Genomic DNA, 20,168 nt, shown 5'->3' with positions numbered 1-20,168 from the left:
GCATGGGAAAACGAGGCCATTACTTTTCTTCTGAACACACGGTAATGGTGTTTAATATGTTGTTAGACAGAGAGACCAGCCATCTTTATCTTTCCCCTGTCAGAATTAATCATAGCCTCCTGTTTCAGAGAACTGAGTGCATCTGTCAGACTCATAAACCTTCTGTTTAGTTACTGCTATGGAAAGATGGTTTAAATACTGTTTCAATTGAGGTTCCCCCACCCCTATTCCCATTGCCTTCCTCTACTCCCCTTCTCTCCCTGCAAAGTTCCTGGAATGGAGGAAGAATATATAAATATTTAGGGCACCTTAATTGGGTTTGCATTCCACAGTACTCTTGAGGACAGCATACTTTCAAAGTTACAGTGTTGGTTCAATGGTTACCATTTGCAAATGTCCCAGGCCCCTCTCTTCTTTCTTTTCCATATCCTCTTGTCTAGGACTCTTTTTTAGCATGTCCCCAGGATTTGGGGGTGGTGTGGATTTTAGTAATGGAAAACTTAAGCTCGATGGCCATGAATTTTGAGAATCAGGTTTCTTTAAAGCTCTTCTTGGATTTTTTTTTCCAATTTGGCACCTGGTTTTAGTAGACCAAAAAGAGACTGGGATCATTGATAACTGCATCCTTCTTCATCTGTGATACTCAGAGCCAATGCTATTTTTCTGATTAATTTTAACCCAGGAATTCTTATTTTTCTTCTGTTTGTCTGCTATTAGCAAAAGTAAATCTGTGGTTGAATAGAATAGATTTTTCTACCTTGCAAAAAAAAAATAGCCGTGGCCATAAGCAGAAAAACAGGCATCAGCAAAATGATAAGCTTACCTCAGTGGCCTCCCTGGGAACTGGAGCAAGCCCCCCTGAAATGAAAGAGAATTGGAGAGCACTGCCCTATCTAGTGCAGAGCAAATCTTCCTAAACCTGCCCTAGGATATGAGAACTTTTCTGATCTTTTCGATTATCAACTAAGTAGAATACTAATAATAATATCAACCACCTTCTCTCATGCTTTACAACTTATAAAATGCTTAGATGGGATCACAGATTTAGAGCTGGAAAGGACCTTTAAGGCCATCTACTTTACCCCATTCAATTTACAAAGGAAAGGAAGTCCAGAAAAATTAAGTGATTTGCCAAAAATCACACAGGGTAAATGACAAAGGGAGGCTTTGAATTCAGGTCTCATGACTCAGTCCACTGATATTTTTACTGCAGTGCCTCTACTCTACAATTTCTCCACAATGACCCTGTGAGGTAATTAGTGCAAGGATGATAATCCCTATCTTACAAATAAGGAAACTCTGTCATAACAAGGTTGGGGCAGGTCCAAAGTCACATGGCTTTTCATTGCAGTCTCTGGACTTGAACTGAAATAGTCTGAATCCAAGTCCACTTTTCTTTCCACATTGCCTCCCAGAAGTGACCGGGGTCTTCACAAAGCAAAGAATGCTAGAAAGGAACAACTGAAGTGAGGAATGGACCTGAGCCACTTCAAAGGTCATGCCTTCTTCAAGGAGGAGTCTAGCAAGTGATTTGTTTATGTCAAGAACTACAGATTGAAGGGATCATTCTGTAGGATGGTCCAGTTATCTGGACCGTGAGCTGCTTGTGACCAAAGTTGTTTTAAAGAAAGGAAAACAAACTCCTTGAACATAATGACTCCTGGGAACCTCGAATTAAAACTGTGGTTATATCTTGTAGGTTTCATTCTTGGGTTCAGTCCCAAGGCCAGTGTTCATGAGTTTGTAGTCTGATTAATTTCAGATGATAACTGGACATTTACCACAACATTAAAAGCCCAAGCTATATCATTTTCAATTCAATTCAGTTCAGTTCAATAACCTTTGTAAAATGTCTGCCATGTGCAAGGCCCTGGGCTAGGTGCTAGGGATACAGAAACAGAGGTAACTGACTATGCAGTCATAGCTTCGCTGAATCCCCACTCTCATTTTTTAGGATAGTTGGGTCCTTTCACTGTGGTTGCTCTCAGAAGCACGAACATGACCAGTGCGTCTCCATTTATAAATGCCAGGAACAAACTCAGTTCAGTCATGGATATTTGCTTTGGTGTAAAGTTTGTAATTTGAAAAAAAGCAGATGTTTCATTAATTTTCTTGTGCAAACAGTTCTCTGTTGCCAAAGGATATTGCCATGCAATTAAAGCAATGGAGGCAGAGTGCATTGTTAAAAAGCAACATAATTAACTCATCATTATAAATGCTTTTATTAAATTCCTTTCAAAACGCAGACCACTAAAATGCAGGTTTTGTTTCAAAGCAAATGAATGATTGATGATTAAATGACAGTGAGTATTTTTTATGAGTCACCTTTAACAAAGTCTGGTCCTTTTGGGATTTTATCATCAGAAACCAGAAGTGTAATAAGATAGATTGAGAAACTGTGAAGATACATGAGATTTTTCTGAATAAAAAATATCCCCACTCAAATAGTGTAATGGCTTTACTTTTCAATCCCCAGAGCCTACATTTACAAGAAAAAATCTTAATGGTGCAGTAGAAAGAGAATCAGAATGGAAGGGGGGAAGGGGAGTCAAGGGGTCAGAGTTTACTCCCAGCTCTGTCATTCCTTGCTATATGACAACATGATCCATTAGGCCAGCAGGCAGTTGGTAAACTCTATTTTTCCAATTCTTATGGCTTTTCTGGGAAACAAATATAGCACATTATACTCCACACTTTGGTGAATGTGAAGAGAAGTCCAAATTCTATTAGAAGAGAAGAGAAATAACTTTCATATATGATTTATATTCCAAATTGCAAGTTTGCTTGTCGAGAGAATCTGTTGAAATTTTAATGGCTAATATGCTTAACTGCAGCTCAAGTAAATTATGTATGAAAAGAGTTGCTTCTTTTCATTTTTTCTTACAATAATGATTTTTCCCTTGCCGTGTATGTATGTGTGTGTGCATGTGTGTGTGTGTGCATGCGCATGTGCATGTGTAGGCTTAAACCTCATTCAAATCGCAATAAGAAAAATCCATCTCAAAAGGGTTTGTGCAACTGTGTGAAGCTATGTGGGTTGTGCCTATGGTAACCTGACTTGCCCTGTTTACATTTCTCTTGAAAACAAGTGGGAGGAAATGGTGCTGTAAGAGATGCTCAGAGTTTGGGATTCCTTCCCAGCTAGTATCAAAGGAATACTGGTCACCTAGTCACCTTGGTAGCACAAGATTGATGTCATCTTCCAAGGATGGTGATGGTTTGAGTTCAGGTCTTCCTAATTCCAAATCCTGTGCTCTATGCATTATGCCTCCAGCTAAAAGGCTGTGGCATTTTATAAGTGTTTGCTAAATTCAACTGAAAGTAATCAGACCACAGTAATGTCTGTTAGAGATAACAGTAACAACTGGTACACCATGAGTGACTCACCGTTCTTCTCATTTGATCCTAGGGAACACCTGGAAAACCAGGACCGAGAGGACAAAGAGGTCCAACGGTAACTATTGTTTTGTCTTTGGGGGCTTCTGTTTTAGATGATCTTTAAAAGATCAGAGATGGCATGTACCAGAATGAGTAGGAGCAGAGGAAAGGCTATTAGGTTGGAATGGAAGAATTTCACTCTATCTCTAGGGTACTTAACATTTTCTCTCCTTTGCTGTGTTTCCAGGGCCCACGTGGTGAAAGAGGTCCAAGAGGGATCACTGGTAAACCTGGACCTAAGGTATGTCTTCAAACTCTTTATCCTGGATCGCCATCAAGTAATGCCACACGCTGAACCGAGGTTGGGATGCTGCCAAAACATCTAGCACATGAATGTGATCTTGTTTCTCCTCCTGGAAAAAAAAAAGGAGGAATCTTAGGTTTTGAAGGAATCTCCCTCTCCCTTCTTTAATGACCTTTCAACAAGTTAAATCAAAGTAATCACAGAGCTAAGTGTAACACTTATTCACATGTGGTTCTAAATATTGAACAGGGAAGATGTTGGCCCAAACACATTGAGTGATTTGGTAGCGTCCCAGTTGTTTAACTCTGGAATGCTAGATCCAGGCATTTGATAAATCCCCAAACACAGCTGGAATCACCCATTCCTCATGGTGAAGGTTCATTATTTATTTGAAAAGGACTTACAGACCTTTGGAGGGAAATTTTGTCAGAAACACAAAGAATGATCTTTTTGTCATCAGTAAGCATTTGCCAGTAACATACAACTCTTCCCTCCTGACAAATGGTTTTAGAGCCAGCTAATTAAATCAGTAATGCTTTTTTTTCTTTTAAAAAATATAAGCTTTAGCCAGCTGTATGATTCTTGTTCTTCTGATACCGATATTCTAAAATGAGTTACCTTTGGGGAGAAAATAGTTTCTGATTGACTTGGGGTTTACTTTCCTTTTTCTTTTTCTTTTTTTTCCTTTTGACAGATAACCAGAATATAGCAGGATAGTAATGACATATAAACAATTCTCTTGTATAACTATCTACCCCGTAAACTGAGTCCATTCACAGCTACCATTTTGGAATAATTATAGTAAAGTCTTTATGGGGAAATACATTGTCACCATGTTGAAGTAGGCATTAAAATAAACAGCTGTGCTTTGTCTTGACATGAATTTTTAATAAATACTTTAACTGGAGCTCAGCATTTCTCTCCCAGCAGGCATCAGTTATCCTGTTCAAGTGCCCTAGCCCAGTTGCTGTTACTTAAGTCATATATTTATATTCCGCAGTAGTGGGGGATAATAGATACCCTTTTGGGCCATTGATGAGTCTTTTATTAGAAAATCAGAGAAAATCCTAGGGAAGTTGAGTGGCTACATTTTTATGACATCTGCCTTTTTAGATTTTTATACTTTTGTAATGTCATAGGATAGACTCCTTAAAAATCAACAAATACTGCTATTTTCCCTTTTTTTTTTCTCTGAAGGGCAATTCTGGTGGTGATGGCCCATCTGGTCCTCCTGGAGAACGGGTAAGATGTTTTAGACACTGCTGTGGTTGTGACTGTAGCATGCATTTTCTCCGCAAACATACTCCCTTCCCTAGTACCAAGAAGCCCCTTGACAGTGACTCCTTTCCCCACCCAAGGAAGATGAAAATATTCTAAGATTTCCTAAAGGAATATGATCTTCTCATGAGATTTACAAGGAAGAAAGTGAAGAATGGGTGTAGGTAACTTCAGAAAACCAAATCTCTAAGCTAAAAATTACAGCTGGCAGGAAATAAGGCAACATGCCCTTAGCTATAGTCAGGGTGTTTGAAAAGTGCTTGAGGCAGTGAGATTTAGATCACACCCATTCTTAGCTAAACACAAAGCTTGGTTTGTATTTCTGTAGTTGGAGGAGGGAAAAACTCCAAATCTTCTTTTCAATGATTACTTTCAGTAGAATTTTGTTGTTATTGTTGTTGTTGTTGTTGTCCCCATTTGGGGTTTTCTTGGCAAAGACACTAGAGTGGTTTGCCATTTCCTTCTCCAACTCATTTTACAGATGAGGAAACTGAGGCAAACAGGGTTAAGTGACTTGCCCACTTACAGCTAGTAAGTGTGTGAGGCCAGATTTGAATTCAACTCTTCCTTATTCCAGGCCTTTTGCTCTACTCATCGTGCCACCTAGCTGCCCCTCAGCTGAATTTAGCAAACACTTTGAAATGCTTCAGCCTTTCAGCGAGGGGCATAGTATATAGAGCGGTAGATTTAGAGTCAGGAAGACCTTAATTCAAATCCTGCTTCAGACATTTATTAGCTATGTAAAACAGGCCCCGGCCAGGCCCCTTAACCTCTCTCAGCCTCCATTTCCCTATCTTTAAAATGAAGGTAATAATATCACCTAATTTACACTGTTTTTGTGAGGATCCAATGAGATTTTGTACACACACACACACACACACACACACACACACACACACACACGGGCACCAAAGACAGATGGAATACAGACCCTCTCTCAAGGACTCTATAATCTAATAGAACAAAGACCATTTAAACAAATACACAAATAATAATAAAAGAGAGTGTGGGAGGTGCCAGAGAGAGAGAGAGAGAGAGAGAGTCAGGCAAGACGCTGTGATGAGCAAACAATCTCTTTTAGTTTGGGGGTGGTGTAGAGAAGTCTTCATGGAAACAGCACCTGTCAAGGATGATTGGCAGGCTTTCTTTAATCCAGGATAGTAACAGTCTTCAGACAACACTATCTCCAGCTACTGCTTTCTCTGACAAATGCACATACTGAATACCAGTACATGCTTCTTTTCACTGGTTCCAGGGATATTTAATTCATTCATCAAATCTCATTATGCACACTCTAGGATCATATGATCATAGTTTTAGACTTGGGAGGGACCTCAGAAGCTATCTAGTAGAACCCTTTCATTTTACAAATAAGGAAACTGAGGCCCAGGGAGGTTAAATGATTTACCCAAGGTTATACAGAGGGTTAAGTGTCAGAGGCAGGATTTTAAAAAAGCCTCTGGCTACAGAGCCATTGCTCTTTCTACTGTACTATGGTACCTACTATACCTACCACTTGGAGTAGATAGGAACAGATAGAAATGCCAAGTTCAGATAAGACATGGTTCCTGATCTCTTGGAGCTCACAGTCTAGTAAGAAGATGAACAGACACAAGTACAAATAACTAGAATGTACAACGTTATGCTATAAGCTCATTAAAAAGGTGCTAAGTGACACCTGAGAGGGGGATTCAGTACTGCTAGATGTCAGGTAGGCTCAAGAATGAATAAGATAAATACCTATCCCTCTGGCAACTGCTAGTGTAGGAGAAAATATAGCAAAGAGTGCTTCTTTAAAATGCAGCTTTTAAATCACTTTCTGTCTACAGGGACCTAATGGACCTCAAGGACCCACAGGATTTCCTGGACCAAAAGGCCCTCCTGTAAGTAACTTCTTCCCAGTCTCTGCTAGCATTCATTTTCTTCATTTGCAAAATAGGGAGAATAACACTAGTATTACCTACCTCACAGAGTTGTTGCCAACTTTAAAGTGCTGTGAAAATCGGTGTTGTTTTTATAATGCCTGTATTTGCATTGGTGTCATCACTGACTAGGTTTCTGTGGACAGTCTTGGGATCCACCAATCCAATCCTACAAGCATTTATTTAGCACTTTCTATGGGCAAAGCATCATGTGAACTCCCCAAAAGCAAGCCTAATAAGCTGACATCAATGTCTTGCCATCTGTTGATTTCTCAGTTGATTTGCTCCGCATTCCTAAGACAAGGCAACGGTCCTTTACAGAAATATGAGTCTTTTTCTCCTTCTGTCAACAATACACGTTCTGTTGGGTTTAATCATTAACGATCCCCAAGAAAATGCTAAACAGTGAATATTTCTATAATGCATTACTTTGAAATATCCACAGGGAAAACCATTGAATTGCAAAATATCAGGTCTTAATTTCTCTAACAGTATGCTTGCTTGGTAGAACTTGAGTGAAACCATCTCTCTCTGTTTTCTTCTTCAGGGTCCTCCAGGGAAGGATGGACTTCCCGGTCACCCGGGACAGAGAGGTGAAACTGTAAGTATCTGGAAATGTTGGTGAATAATTAAACCTAACCGATACCATGCTACCTGAATTTTCTTAATTTCTGTGGAGATGAGGAGACCCTGCTACATTGATGCTTATTTCCAGACTTGTGTATCTTCAGTTGTGTCAAGAAGTCTATGGGAATTAAGCCACATTTGTGGCTGGACCAATCAGGCTAATGATGATTTCCTTTAAAGGTCACATACTCAACTTAATTTTTTTTTTTTAATCTGGGCTAGACTGTGATTCCCCACTAACAGCCTGTTATGACGTCTCATTATGGGCTGGAGGTTACTTGAGGCTCTCTGGCAAGAAGAAATCTAGAAAGGTTTTGTGACCAGCCCTGGCAAGGATCTGCCATTTGGAGCCAGACTAGCTAAATTTGGAAAAATATCAAAACATCATCAGAATATTGGCTACCAAATGACCTTTTCTGGGGTGTGTGTGGCTATAATGGCGCAGTCTACTGCAGCACAGAGTACCAGTGCTATCTGTTGGTGGAGTAAGTACCCACATTGATGAAGTGAAAAATCTTTTTTTTAAGCATTGAAGTAGACGAAAAGAGTTACTTAGCCTGGAGAAGATAGCTAGGATGGCTAGAAGATAGATAAGATGTGCTAAGAGCAATTCTTTCTGTCATTGCTTCTAAACCACCCTTAGGGATTTAACTACTAGCCATGTGGAAGTCCATTTTGATATTAGTAGAAAATCACAAATAAATGTTATACAATTCAATTTATCCAAACCCACATATACCCATGTTTCAAGTCTGTCTAGAGTATCTTGTGTGTTTACATTGGAATGCATATGACTATGCATGTGTTTAAATTGGAAGGGAGCTAAAGAGATCCCACTCTCTTAGCTTACACAGTAAGATGTTTTTATGATGCATGAGTTCATGGAAGAAGGATCCCTTTGAACCTGATCTTGCCTTTCCAAATGACCTGGATGTATCAAATTAAATCGTAGTTATATGTGATGCTGACCTTCTTTGCAGTTAATTGCATAATGTTAGCCTTCTCTTTAGTAGAGAAGCCTAGACAATAATTACAGCTTTCAAATTAGGCTCTTCATAGAGAAAAATTTCTATAATGTAAATAATACCTGCTTATGTTGAGTATGTCTCAGGATCCCATATTTATCTTTGACCTTCAGAATGAACTTTCCCATTCTTTAGAATTTCATAGCGGGGGGCATACTAATGTAGTCTTCAAAATGCCCCTAAGCTTTTTGGTTTTTAGCAAGCTAATTAGATTAATGGATTATTAGATTAATTAGATCAATAATAGATTAGATCAATTAGATCATTAGATCAATAATATAGATAACCACACAAGATTCAAGCAGTCTGCAGTTGGCCCTGATTGGGTCAAGCTGAGAGTAAAGTCCAGTATTACATCTGCTGAAGCTGTTCTCTTGGGAAGGCTATAGAGAGACTGATGATGATTTGGCCCAGGCTATTGAATAATTATCCCTAGAACTGAATTGTCTTCTGCCTACTTTGTTACCTCGTTATGTTTCTCTCTCTCTCTCTCTCTCTCTCTCTCTCTCCCCCCCCCCACTTCGTCAATTTTAAAAGATGTTGTTGTGCAGACGCAAACATTATTTGACACCAAGGAGAATGATGAGGCATGCAGGAGGTATGATGAACTGGCTCTATTTCTTTGCCCATCTCTTTCCTGCCTGATGGCAAATGGCCTTCAAGAATGCCCAAAGCAAATGTATGCCATTTTGTAAAGTGTGTTCTTGAATGTCATGTTTAATGTTTTCTTGGTGTCTGGTTTAAAAAATGTTTCATCTTCTTCTCCCCAACTTTGGTTCATTTTGATGAAACTTCTTTTAATTACCTCTTAACCACATTGTTGCATGATGCATGGTAGCAAAGAGATGGAGATTAATTTGATATTTTGTTTACAGGGACAAATTAAAACAATTCTTCTGAGCTTTGCATTTTTTCTTTAATGCCCTGCTGGAATAATAAGGTAGAAGGCTTTGCATCTGGTGCATTTTTTCCCTCTGACTTAACCTGGAAGTTGGCAAAATAATTAGGCTGCCTGTCATTTGCTAAGAAAATAATGTAAACACTTTCCAGTTGCATTCTTTTTGTACCTGTTTATACTCCTAAAGGCTGAGCTTGGTAAAGAAAAAAAGAGGCCTGTAGTAATTCACATGGGCAATGCCTTTGTCCTCATCTTTGAGACCCATTTAGGGCATTTCTGCCAAAGAAGTGTTTATTTTACCAAGGTCCAAATGGGCACACGTACCCATGAGATGTATTTCTGTACTATAACCAATGTTTGCCCTGTTCTGACTTCTTTCAATTCTGTGCTGATCCTGCCAGCAGTAGCATGTGCTAAGAAGCTGTGTGGTGATAATAGTCTCAGTTTTATTATTAACTCACTTCCTTTTTGGGCCTCAGATTCTTCAACTGGAAAATAAGGGAGTTGGGTTAAATGCCTTTGAAGGTTTTAGCCATTTAAGATTCCTTTGAAAATGGTTCTCAGTGTGAAAGGAAAGAATCCTTTTTAGCTTGGGGCTGAAGGGGGAGCTGTCTTCCAAAAACTACTGTAGCCTGCTCAGCATTAGAAACAAAGAGGATAGGTTTCTTATAGTTTTAAATGTAGACAATAAGGGTAACTCAGTGCTTTTGCATGTAGACTTTGGCAACATATGGTATCCAGCTATACGTAGTCTCAATGAACTATCATGGAACCCAGAGTGCATTGGATTGAGTTTGCATGTATGTGTGTATGTGTTTTCTCTCTCTCTCTCTCTCTCTCTCTCTCTCTCTCTCTCTCTCTCTCTCTCTCTCTCTCTCTCTCTCTCTCTCTCTCTCTCTCTCAACATCCTGAGTATCCAATATCACATGGATGAAGATTGTAGGGTTCAGGAATTCCTTCAAATCCTGTGCTGCCTTTATTTGGCTCCTATGTGATGGAAATGCATTCCCAGTCCTAGTCTTTGTGTCCTTTTCATTGATCTATGTTGAACCAAGAAAAGTTTCCTTTTAGAGGAAGCAGTAATATATCTGTATCTTGAAAAAATTATATTTCTCTACTTCTTGGGAAATTTAAGCCCCTCTATAGTTCATAGAATCATAGATTCAGAGCTGGATGGAAACTTAGCAGTCATCCTGTCCAATTTTCTCATTTTAAAGATGAGAAAACTGAGATTCAGAAGTTAAGTGATTTATCCAAGGTCACATAGCTATAAAGTGGCAGAGTCAGGATGCAAACCCAGGTCCCTCTGACTCCAAATCTAGCATTCTTTCCATTATACCACACTGCTGGTTTAGCAACTCTGAGTTCATCATATTTGATTTTATCTATTATGGTCACACAATAGAAAAATGTTCCTGACATTTTAAATGATTTTTTTTTCTCATCAATAGCTATTCCCTGAATGGATTTGGTGATATGGTTATGGTATTATGGTATCCTACATGAAACCAGTAGCATCTTTTGAAGGCTACAGGGCTGTGCTATATTCTGAGAAGCAAGAATGTCCTAGACATCAACAGTAAAATCTGTGTCCCTAAAGATTTATTTCTCTTCTAAATGACAGACTATGAGATTCCAAACTAATTATCAAATGTAAAATCATCATTTTTTTCACATCTGCTTAAATTATTCATACCAGAAAGATAATATTTCATTTCAACCTAAAGTCATATAGACAATTTAAACCACTGAATTTGAGAACCAGCATGGAGTCACAATTGCTTACTTAGCAAGCTCAGAATAGCAAGCAAGTTAAATTACCTATTGAGCATAAGAATCACTAAAGGGAGAAAGAGAGAACTACCCATGAAGCCACTAATGAGAAACAGCCAAGAACATTGGCTGCACCAGCAAGACGTGGGGGCAAAATGGCACCACGTCTTCTCTGGAAATGGATGTTTCATGACATCAAAAAGATTAACTGTTGGTTTAAACTATGTTTCTCAACACATAAACATGGTGCACTGAAAGCAGTGAGTGCTACTAATTCATTTAGGTGCATTACCTTCAAGAAATTAAATGCAAAAATGAATCAAGAAGAACAGAGGCTCTTCTTGTGAAATCTGGGACCTCTAGATGTTGAGGGAGTTTGTAAATGTTCAAGTGAGAAATGGGATGTCACTACAATCTGTAGACATGAGCTGCTTTGCATATTCAAGTGTGATGAACTTCTTTCCTAACAGGGCTTCCAAGGCAAGACTGGTCCTCCAGGCCCGCCAGGTGTTGTTGGCCCCCAGGTGAGATATTAACATTGGAACATTTCTTGAGTCCTCTAGCACTCACCATACATCCCTTAAAGAGTATGATTTCACAGACAGGAAAACTAACTATGGAAAAAGAAAGGGACTGGTGAGTTTAAACCCACCAGTCAACTAATATTTATTTCTATCTCTGCTATATGCAAAGCCCTATGCTTAGCTCTATGAAAGAATACAAAAGATATAAAAGACATGAACCTTCCCTTCAGTGAGCTTACAGTCTGATGAGGGAGACAAGGTACAAACACATGACCAGATGGTGCTTTATGGTAATTACTCAATGAGTGGGATAGACAGCAAATCTGAGTGACCAGTGTAGGATGAAATCAGTGTAAACTATGGTAATCCAGAGGTCTTCATGAACTCTTGGTGAGCTTTGAAGAATTAGTAGGATTCATATAGGAGAAAAGTATATTGAGAAGTGTTTGAGGTGGAGGGAATAGAGACAAGAGATCTACCTGCAAAGAATTTTCAGGGGCCCACGAGGAGACTAGTTTGTCAAGCTGAAATGGAGAGATTATATCAAGCAGTAATGGTAAATAAACCTGGAACAGCAGTAATGGGAAATAAACCTGGAACAGCATATTAGAGCCAGATTGTAGAGGGTCTTTAGATGCCAAGCTAAGAAGAGTGGACTTTATCCTATTAGAGAGCCTCTTGAAATTTTACTTAGTAATGGCTCTCACAATTCTCATCTCTCTTGATCCTTCCAATATTTGTGCGTTTCTCATTGAATGCTCACCAAATGAAAATTTCAGCAAACCAATCAGAACAGTGATTTTCAGCCAGCAGGTAGGATGACTATCAGCTAAACAGAGTTACAGGCCAATACATTTCATAGAACATTACACCTGATGAGGACATGGCGCTGAATAAGATATTGATCTGTACTGGTCACACAGCAGGAGAGAGGAAAAAAAACTCCAGGAGTTATTTATGATGAGTTTACTTACTCACCAATAGATGTTCTCTGAGTGGATTTGGTGATACTTCATTGAACTCATTTACATCCTGTGGTCCTGTGTAATGGAAGCTTTGCCTTGTTTAATGAAAGGTGGCAGTCAATTGGGAGAAAAAAATAAAAGCTAGACACACTATAACAGTTAATGTATCCATTCAATAATGTCAAGGATGTTGGTTTCCTGTGATCATCTCTTTCAGTGATGTTCCTTTCAGAATCTTTATTAGTGGGAGAAGAGGAGCTGAAATAGTTGGAACAGACCCTTAATCCTACTGATTAGGGGTGGTGCCATTAGATATGGGAAGAAAATTTTCTGCTCACTCTTCCTTTTTCCTTGAAAACATGATTTATCTGATCTTCACAGGGCCCCACTGGAGAAACTGGCCCAATGGGAGAACGTGGTCATCCTGGCCCACCTGGCCCTCCAGGTGAGCAGGGTCTTCCAGGCCTTGCTGGAAAGGAAGGAACTAAGGTATATTGTTCATTTCTTTGCATTGGGAAATACTTTCCTGAAAGAAACACTCCCACAGTTTATTCCTTTCATGGGTCTTAGCCTTATTCCCTTTAAGGAAATGATTGATTCGTTTTGAATGGATCTGTTTATAAACAGACATAAAAATGATAAAGAGGATGGATGTTTTTTTTTATGAGGAGAACCATTAATCTAATCTGATCAGGGGCTTCCCCAACAAATTCAGAAACCATTTTTAAAATACTGACTGTGTACAGAGCACTTGCTTAGGTGCTAGGGGAAATGGAAGGTCTAGATTAGACATAGCCCATGTCTTCAGGTAGCTTACTTTACATAACTATAATACAGCTTTTATGTGATACTGAAGAGGACTTGGACATTGATCTAGAAAGTGCCATTTGGACTTAATCTTAGATACCCATGAAGAAAAGACTAGAAAATACCATGACTCGAATGAGATCTTGTCAAAGTACTGTAAGAGATTGGTGGCTTTTTATTTCACCAAGTTCAGTTTAAGGAGTAAAATAAAAGTCATGGAGCCAAAAGGTTATTTTGTCCATCTGGCAATCCTTTCTATAACTGGCTATGTGTAATACCTCTGTTGCCTATCTGCTGATCCAATCTAAAATCAAAGATCCTATACTTAAAAGAGGAACAAAAGTGGAAAGTCCTATTTCCTAACAAGGTCTTTAAGTGGAAATTTGATGGTCCAGCGCACAACTCACTCTGGCACTGGGTTTTAGAGAATACAAAATCAAAGCATATTATGCTCAGCAGAAACTAATAAAGAATATCTAGAAATTATTTGTTACTTTAAAAGAAACCTAAGATGTGATTCTCCCTTCCAGGGTGATCCAGGCCCTGCTGGCATCCCTGGGAAAGATGGTCCTCCAGGCTTGAGAGGATTCCCTGGTGATCGAGGTCTCCCTGGCCCAGTGGTATGTTAAAGAACTGCAGTGACAGAATGGTATATTTAGCCACGAGTTATTAACCTTTTTGTGTGTCCTAGACCCCTTTAGCAGTCTGCTGAAGCCTAAGACCCCCTTTTCTGAATAATACTTTTTCAATGCATAAAAGAAAATACATGTGATTACGAGAAAACCAATTATATTGAAATGCAGTTATCAAAATACATTTTTTAAAGGTTCACAGATGCCAGGTTAAGAACTCATTTTAGATAATGCAGAGAGAGAGTATTAAGGGGTTATTTAAGGTTCCCTTTGACTGAAATTCTCTTTCCTTGAAGGGAGCCCTCGGATTGAAAGGCAATGAAGGTCCTCCTGGTCCCCCAGGTCCAGCGGTGAGTAGTATTTTTCAATTTCTTCTTCTTCCACCCCCCATATATGTTATTTATTTAATTAAATATTTCTCAATTACATGTAAACATTTAAAAACTTTGTTTTAAAATTTTTTTGAGTTCCAAATTCTTTTTTACTTTTATCTTTTTAGTATCCAAACCTAGCAGTGTTTTGCTGGGTCAAAGGGTATGCACAGTTTTTATAGCCCTGTGGGTATAGATGCAAATTGCTCTCCAGAATGATTGGACGAGTTCAGTTCACAACTCCACCAACAGTGCCTTAGTATCCTCATTTTTCCACCCCCCCAACATTTGTCATTTTCCTTTTCTGACACATTAGCTAATCTAATAGGTATGAAGTGATACCTCAGCATTATTTTAATTTGAATTTCTTTAATCAATAGTGATTTACAGCATTTTTTCTTATGACTATAAATAGCTTTGGTTTCTTCATCTGAAAACTATCTTCATATCCTTTGACCATTTATCAATTGGGGAATGACTCATATTCTTATAATTTTGACTCACTTCCCTGTATATTTGAGAAATGAGACTTTTATCATAGAAACTTGCTGTAATCTCCCCTCCCCCTAGTTTCCTGTTTTCCTTCTAATATTGGCTGCATCGGTTTTGTTTTTGTGAAAAACCTTTTTAATTTAATGTAATCAAAATTTTCCATTTTACATTTTTAATGTTCTCCATCTTTTGGTTGGTCATAAATTCTTCCCTTATCCATAGATGTGAGAGGTAAAATTTTCCGTGCTTCCCCAATTTGCATATGATATTCCTTTTTATGTATAAATCATGTACCCATTTTGACCTTATCTTGGTATAAAGTTTGAGATGTTGGTCTATACCGAATTTATATCAAACCACTTTCCAGTTTTCCCAGCCATTTTTGTCAAGTAGTGAGTTCATGCCCCAAAAGCTTGGATATTTTTTGGATTTATCAATTACTATGATCATTTTCTACTGTGTCTTGTATACCTTTAATCTATTCCACTGATCCACCATTCTGTTTCTTAGCTGATAGCAGATTGTTTTGATAATTACCACTTTGTAATATAGTTTGGAATCTGGTACTAGCAGTACTAGCCATCTTCCTTCACACTTTTTTCATTGATTCCCTTGATACTCTTGACCTTTTATTATTCCATATGAATTTTGTTATTATTTTTCTAGATCTATAAAATAATTTTTGGTGGTTTGATTGGTATGGAGTAGTACTTTTTTCTTTTATTTGCTTTATCTTCCCCATCCTTCCCCCTGCAAAACAAAGCTCTTGCTAACGCATACTTGAGATTTCTAGCACCCTTGGGTGCTGTAAATTACTGTATGTCATCATAAGGGTATGTTAGATTCATATTTTGAGAGGCATATTGACATACACAAAGGTGATCTTGGTGGTGAGAAATCTGGCACCCCTATCATAGGAATTAATGAATCAACTGGGAATGTTTTTCTTGGAGGGGAGGTAATGATGAACAGAATGGGCATTTAGTAAGTTAGCCACTGTGCTAACTACGTTACAAATGGAGTACTGAGTGGGAAGAGGGCTGGATTAAGTGTCAGAGGACCTGAGTCCAAACTCACCTCTGCTGTTTGCCATGTGGGTGACCTTGGGCCAGTTACTTAATGTTTTTAGGCCTCAGTTTGCTCATCTATTAAATGAGGGGCTTGGACCAAAGGACCTCCAAGCTCCTTTCAATCTCAAAAGCTATAATGGCTACCACCACATATTTGAGGCACAGGGTAGCGGGGGGAATCATTTGAGAAAGCAAACAGATTTATTCTGTATGGCTCCAGAGGGTAGAATGAGTGCCAAAGGATTGAGATTATAAGACAGCAAATTTTGGCTCCATGGGAAGGAAAAAACTATAATAATGAGAGTTGCCTTACAGTTATATAGGTTGCTCCATGACATAATGGACTCCCTGTCACTGGAAGTATTCAGGGAAAGGCTTTCAGATTCTTAAGTGATTCTTGTTTTAGGGGAGAAATTGTCCAAAACAACCTCTAAAGCTCAGTGTCCCTATATATAAAACAAAAAATCTTACATTCTACTTCTGATGCTGTTCTCTTGGTGACAGAAACAGTGACAGAGACAGAGATGTGTATGTATATATGTATACATACATATGCATTCGTATTTTCTCCCAGATTATTAAATTCTGTACATCTAAATAATTTTTTTTATTTAAATCAACTTTTTACTTTTATTTTTTTATTTTATTTATTTAAATCAACTCTTTTGAGTTGATTCAAAAAAGTTAAGTGAAGAGGTTGGCCTCTGAGATCTCTTTCCACTGTGATCTTCATATCTTCATACAATCTGCCACTTCCATCTCTAAGATTCTATTACTCTTACGATATATAGTAGTGGGAATCTGGGGTGAATACTTAAAGCAAGCCCAATTTAAGAGTGTCTTGAATTCCACACTGTGTAGTTTGTTCCAACAATAGACAAAAAGGGGTCATTATAGATTGAGGAGTAAAGAGAGTGAGCTGAAGAACACAGTATTCCATAAAGTCATGCTTCTGTGGTAGAGACCATTTACAATGATTCTATTTCATGCATCATTGTTTATTCTTCATCACAGGGATCTCCAGGTGAAAGGGGCCCAGCTGGTGCTGCTGGACCAATTGGCCTTCCTGGCAGACCTGGACCCCAAGGCCCACCTGGGCCTGCTGGTGAGAAAGGTGCCCCTGTAAGTATTGCTTTGATGAACGGCCTAAGCTAAACATCATTCCCCCCCCACCCTGAAATTATGAAGACAGTTTTTGCCTCCCTGTAGTTCTCCTTTCCTTCTTCAACAGGTTACATTATGCATGGATGCCTTCACGATTAGTCTTTAGAGGAGTTGGGGGAGGGAAGCAGGGCTGTTCCTAAAGGCTGAAAACTGCCTGGGAAAAGAATGGGTAACTTTCAAGGCTTCTTGATTCTAGTCCAAAGGGAGGATTTCCTATGTTTGGGGAATTACTTTAGTGTCTTCCTTGTGCCAGAAGGGATGTATAGGGACCAGCAACCATCTCTAACTCAGTATGTTTAGCACCTGGGTTAAGAATGTGACATCAAAAAAAAAAAGAAAAGAAAAAAAAAAGAATGTGACATCCAAACATTCCTTCTACAGCTGTGTCAAAGAACATGTGAACGGAAGGAGGGCTAGAAAGGGCTTTAGTCTCTTTAGACTTGGCCCTTGGGGCAGGTCTTAAGATTCCATGATTTATGATTAGTGACATTTCCCTTGGATTGTATTTAGCTGATGGATATCCACATTTGACCTTTTCACCTCAAAGGAAATTGGCACAGGAATTTTTTGCCTACTCGTAGTTCTCCAATGTGGTGTTTATCCCATGCAGCTAGTGTGCCAGATCCCATCCCGTCTCTGACTGAGGAATATACCCTCTTTGCTTAGAAAATTCCTAAGCAGATTGCAGGACTCTGGTTTCTTGGCAATTAGAAGTTTAAATAACTTCTGTGAGAACAAGATGCAGGGTCAATGATTTGCACCTGGCCAGGGGATAAACTCTTGAAAAGGAGAAGAATTAGTCTGATTTAAGAAATCTCCTTGCCCCCAGTGACCTAGGAAAAGGATAATGCCAAATTAGACTACTGTCCTCAGGACAATATTGCCTTTTTTAATTCAAGCAACAGATGGGAAGGTGGAAGGGCTTGGTCACAAAGCCATTTACCCTGTTCCAGAAATGCCTGATATACACAGTTCAGTGGTTTTAAGATGGTTCTTGGCTATTAGATATTCCCTTCTTATATAGGTCATTGCCTTGGGAGAGTATTTTCTTGAAACCTTGGAGCTTGAATGTACATCCATATGCTATTCCAAAATGCCAAATGAACAGCTCTTCGCTATGTGCCTGGCTTTGTGGTAGGCCTTGGTGGATGGGTACAGGCGGGATGGAGTTTGCAACAGAAAATGTAGAGGAAATCCATCCCTTCTTTGAGAAGCTTCCAGTCTTACTGGGGAGAAAATCCTGACTAACACACCTAGCACAACTAGAGAACAATAATAGTTCCTCAGTTAGAGAAGGGAAAGAGGGGAACTCAAGATATGCTCTGAAGACCTTTCTATACCTGATCTCTAGTGAGGCTATCAGTCTGTGTCTAGAGGTTGTGACCATATACTCTGAACAATTTCTATTTCTTTTCTCCATGGGAAGCTAACTATTGATTCAGAAAATATGGTCAAAACATATGTCTTAAAAAACTCTTCTTCCTTTGCAATAATTGCAGCTTGACTTTTGAGAAAACTCAAGTTTTTCTGGCATCCTATACTATTAGGAGTAGAAACAACATTGGAACATCATTTATCCATGCCCCTGTGATTGTAAAGAACAACACCTATCCCCATCCCATCCTGTCCTATTCCACTTCTGATTCAGGAATATCCTTTCTTTTTCTTAGAAAATTCCTAAGAAACAGATTGCATAACCTCCTTGCATCCTTTTCACTGAGTAACATGTACGGAAAAAGCTTACTCCCTCAAAGTCTCTTACTGTCAATCACATCTGACTTTCGCTTCTCAGTTTTACAGCCACCCAGGCTGCCCCTGCGTGCAAATAGTCATGCAAATACACATTGGTGCAGTCTTTGGTTCTGAATCTAGAATGCCAAACTGAGCCCAGCTTCCAGGGGAAATTGGCAAACACCAACATAAGCAGTTTCAGATTGAGTTAAAGCATTTTGCTGATTGATTGGTATTATTAAAAGTGTTATTTTCCCTGAAAATTTTGCTCTTGGTGGTTCATGGGGAAAAAAAGAGCAGCCCAGTTCCATTCCTCAGGCAAGAATTTCCCATTGAAACCATTTTTGGAACATCTGTGCCATTGAGAATATGTTCAATGCCATATTGGGGAGATAAAAAGGCAATTTAAATGACATCTAATCATTTACAATGGGGCACCCAGGATTTTGATACAACTGAGTTATGTACCAGCAAGCGAAAGCACATCACGCATTCAGCACATACAAACCCAAAGCAAATTCAGTTGAAAACTATTTTGTTCATTGTTTCAAGAAAGTAAATATTTAAGCAGGAGCCCAGTAAGAATTGCTTTATCCATTTAAAAGCTTTTCAATTCCCCCAGAATAGCTCAAGAGAGAAGAAAAGGTCAGCGTATCTCTGAGAACTACCGGCTTGATTAGTCAAGTGGGGAAAGGAAGTGGTATGTACGTTCCATATTCGGTACTGGCATTTATTCCTGACTTAATTAGAGGAGAATTGATATCAATAAGAATCAAATGTGAAGAGGAGAAAGTGATTCATGGAGAAGGGGAGAAGAGACTGTAGAAGAGAAACCAGAAGCATCAGCTCCTGCAGTGCAGCAGAGGAAGAAAGTGAAGATGTTTTCCTGAACCAATGCCACAGGCAGAACTAAAAGCTGCCCCTAAATCTTTCTATCCATTTTTCCCCTTCGATGCAATGAATTTGCCATTTCAGAGAAACCCCAGAGTGAAAATAAATAGGGTAAGGGAGGTGGTAGGGTACAGTGGGAAAATCACTGGCTCTGGATCCAGAGGGGCTAGGTTCAAATCCAACCTGTGTGCCCATGGACAAGTCCTTTCACCTCCCTGGTCCCTGGTTTTCTCATCTATAAAATGAGGAGGTTGGATTAGAAGGCCTCTGAGGCCCCTTCTCCTGAGCCTGAGAACCTGCTGTTTTTAGGATTAAT

At 39.0% G+C, this 20,168-nt stretch overlaps 1 protein-coding gene across 2 annotated transcripts in view; it reads left to right on the top strand.

Annotated features, from left to right (window-relative positions):
* Window positions 1-20,168, top strand: part of COL5A1 (collagen type V alpha 1 chain) — a 302,291-nt gene that overhangs the window by 236,286 nt on the left and 45,837 nt on the right. For both annotated transcript variants that reach the window (XM_020981919.2, XM_020981918.2), the window contains exons 33-42: window positions 3,410-3,454; window positions 3,626-3,679; window positions 4,880-4,924; window positions 6,790-6,843; window positions 7,430-7,483; window positions 11,676-11,729; window positions 13,076-13,183; window positions 14,032-14,121; window positions 14,430-14,483; window positions 17,081-17,188. In XM_020981919.2, coding sequence (XP_020837578.1) covers window positions 3,410-3,454; window positions 3,626-3,679; window positions 4,880-4,924; window positions 6,790-6,843; window positions 7,430-7,483; window positions 11,676-11,729; window positions 13,076-13,183; window positions 14,032-14,121; window positions 14,430-14,483; window positions 17,081-17,188 — 666 coding nt within the window. The remainder of the gene's footprint in view (window positions 1-3,409; window positions 3,455-3,625; window positions 3,680-4,879; window positions 4,925-6,789; window positions 6,844-7,429; window positions 7,484-11,675; window positions 11,730-13,075; window positions 13,184-14,031; window positions 14,122-14,429; window positions 14,484-17,080; window positions 17,189-20,168) is intronic.

This window comes from Phascolarctos cinereus, unplaced genomic scaffold (genome assembly GCF_003287225.1).
Source record: "Phascolarctos cinereus isolate Bilbo 61053 unplaced genomic scaffold, phaCin_HiC Scaffold_2;HRSCAF=192, whole genome shotgun sequence".
NCBI lineage: Eukaryota > Metazoa > Chordata > Mammalia > Diprotodontia > Phascolarctidae > Phascolarctos > Phascolarctos cinereus.
The sequence above is the reverse complement of the archived record's forward strand: the minus strand, read 5'-3'. Positions and strand labels throughout refer to the sequence as shown.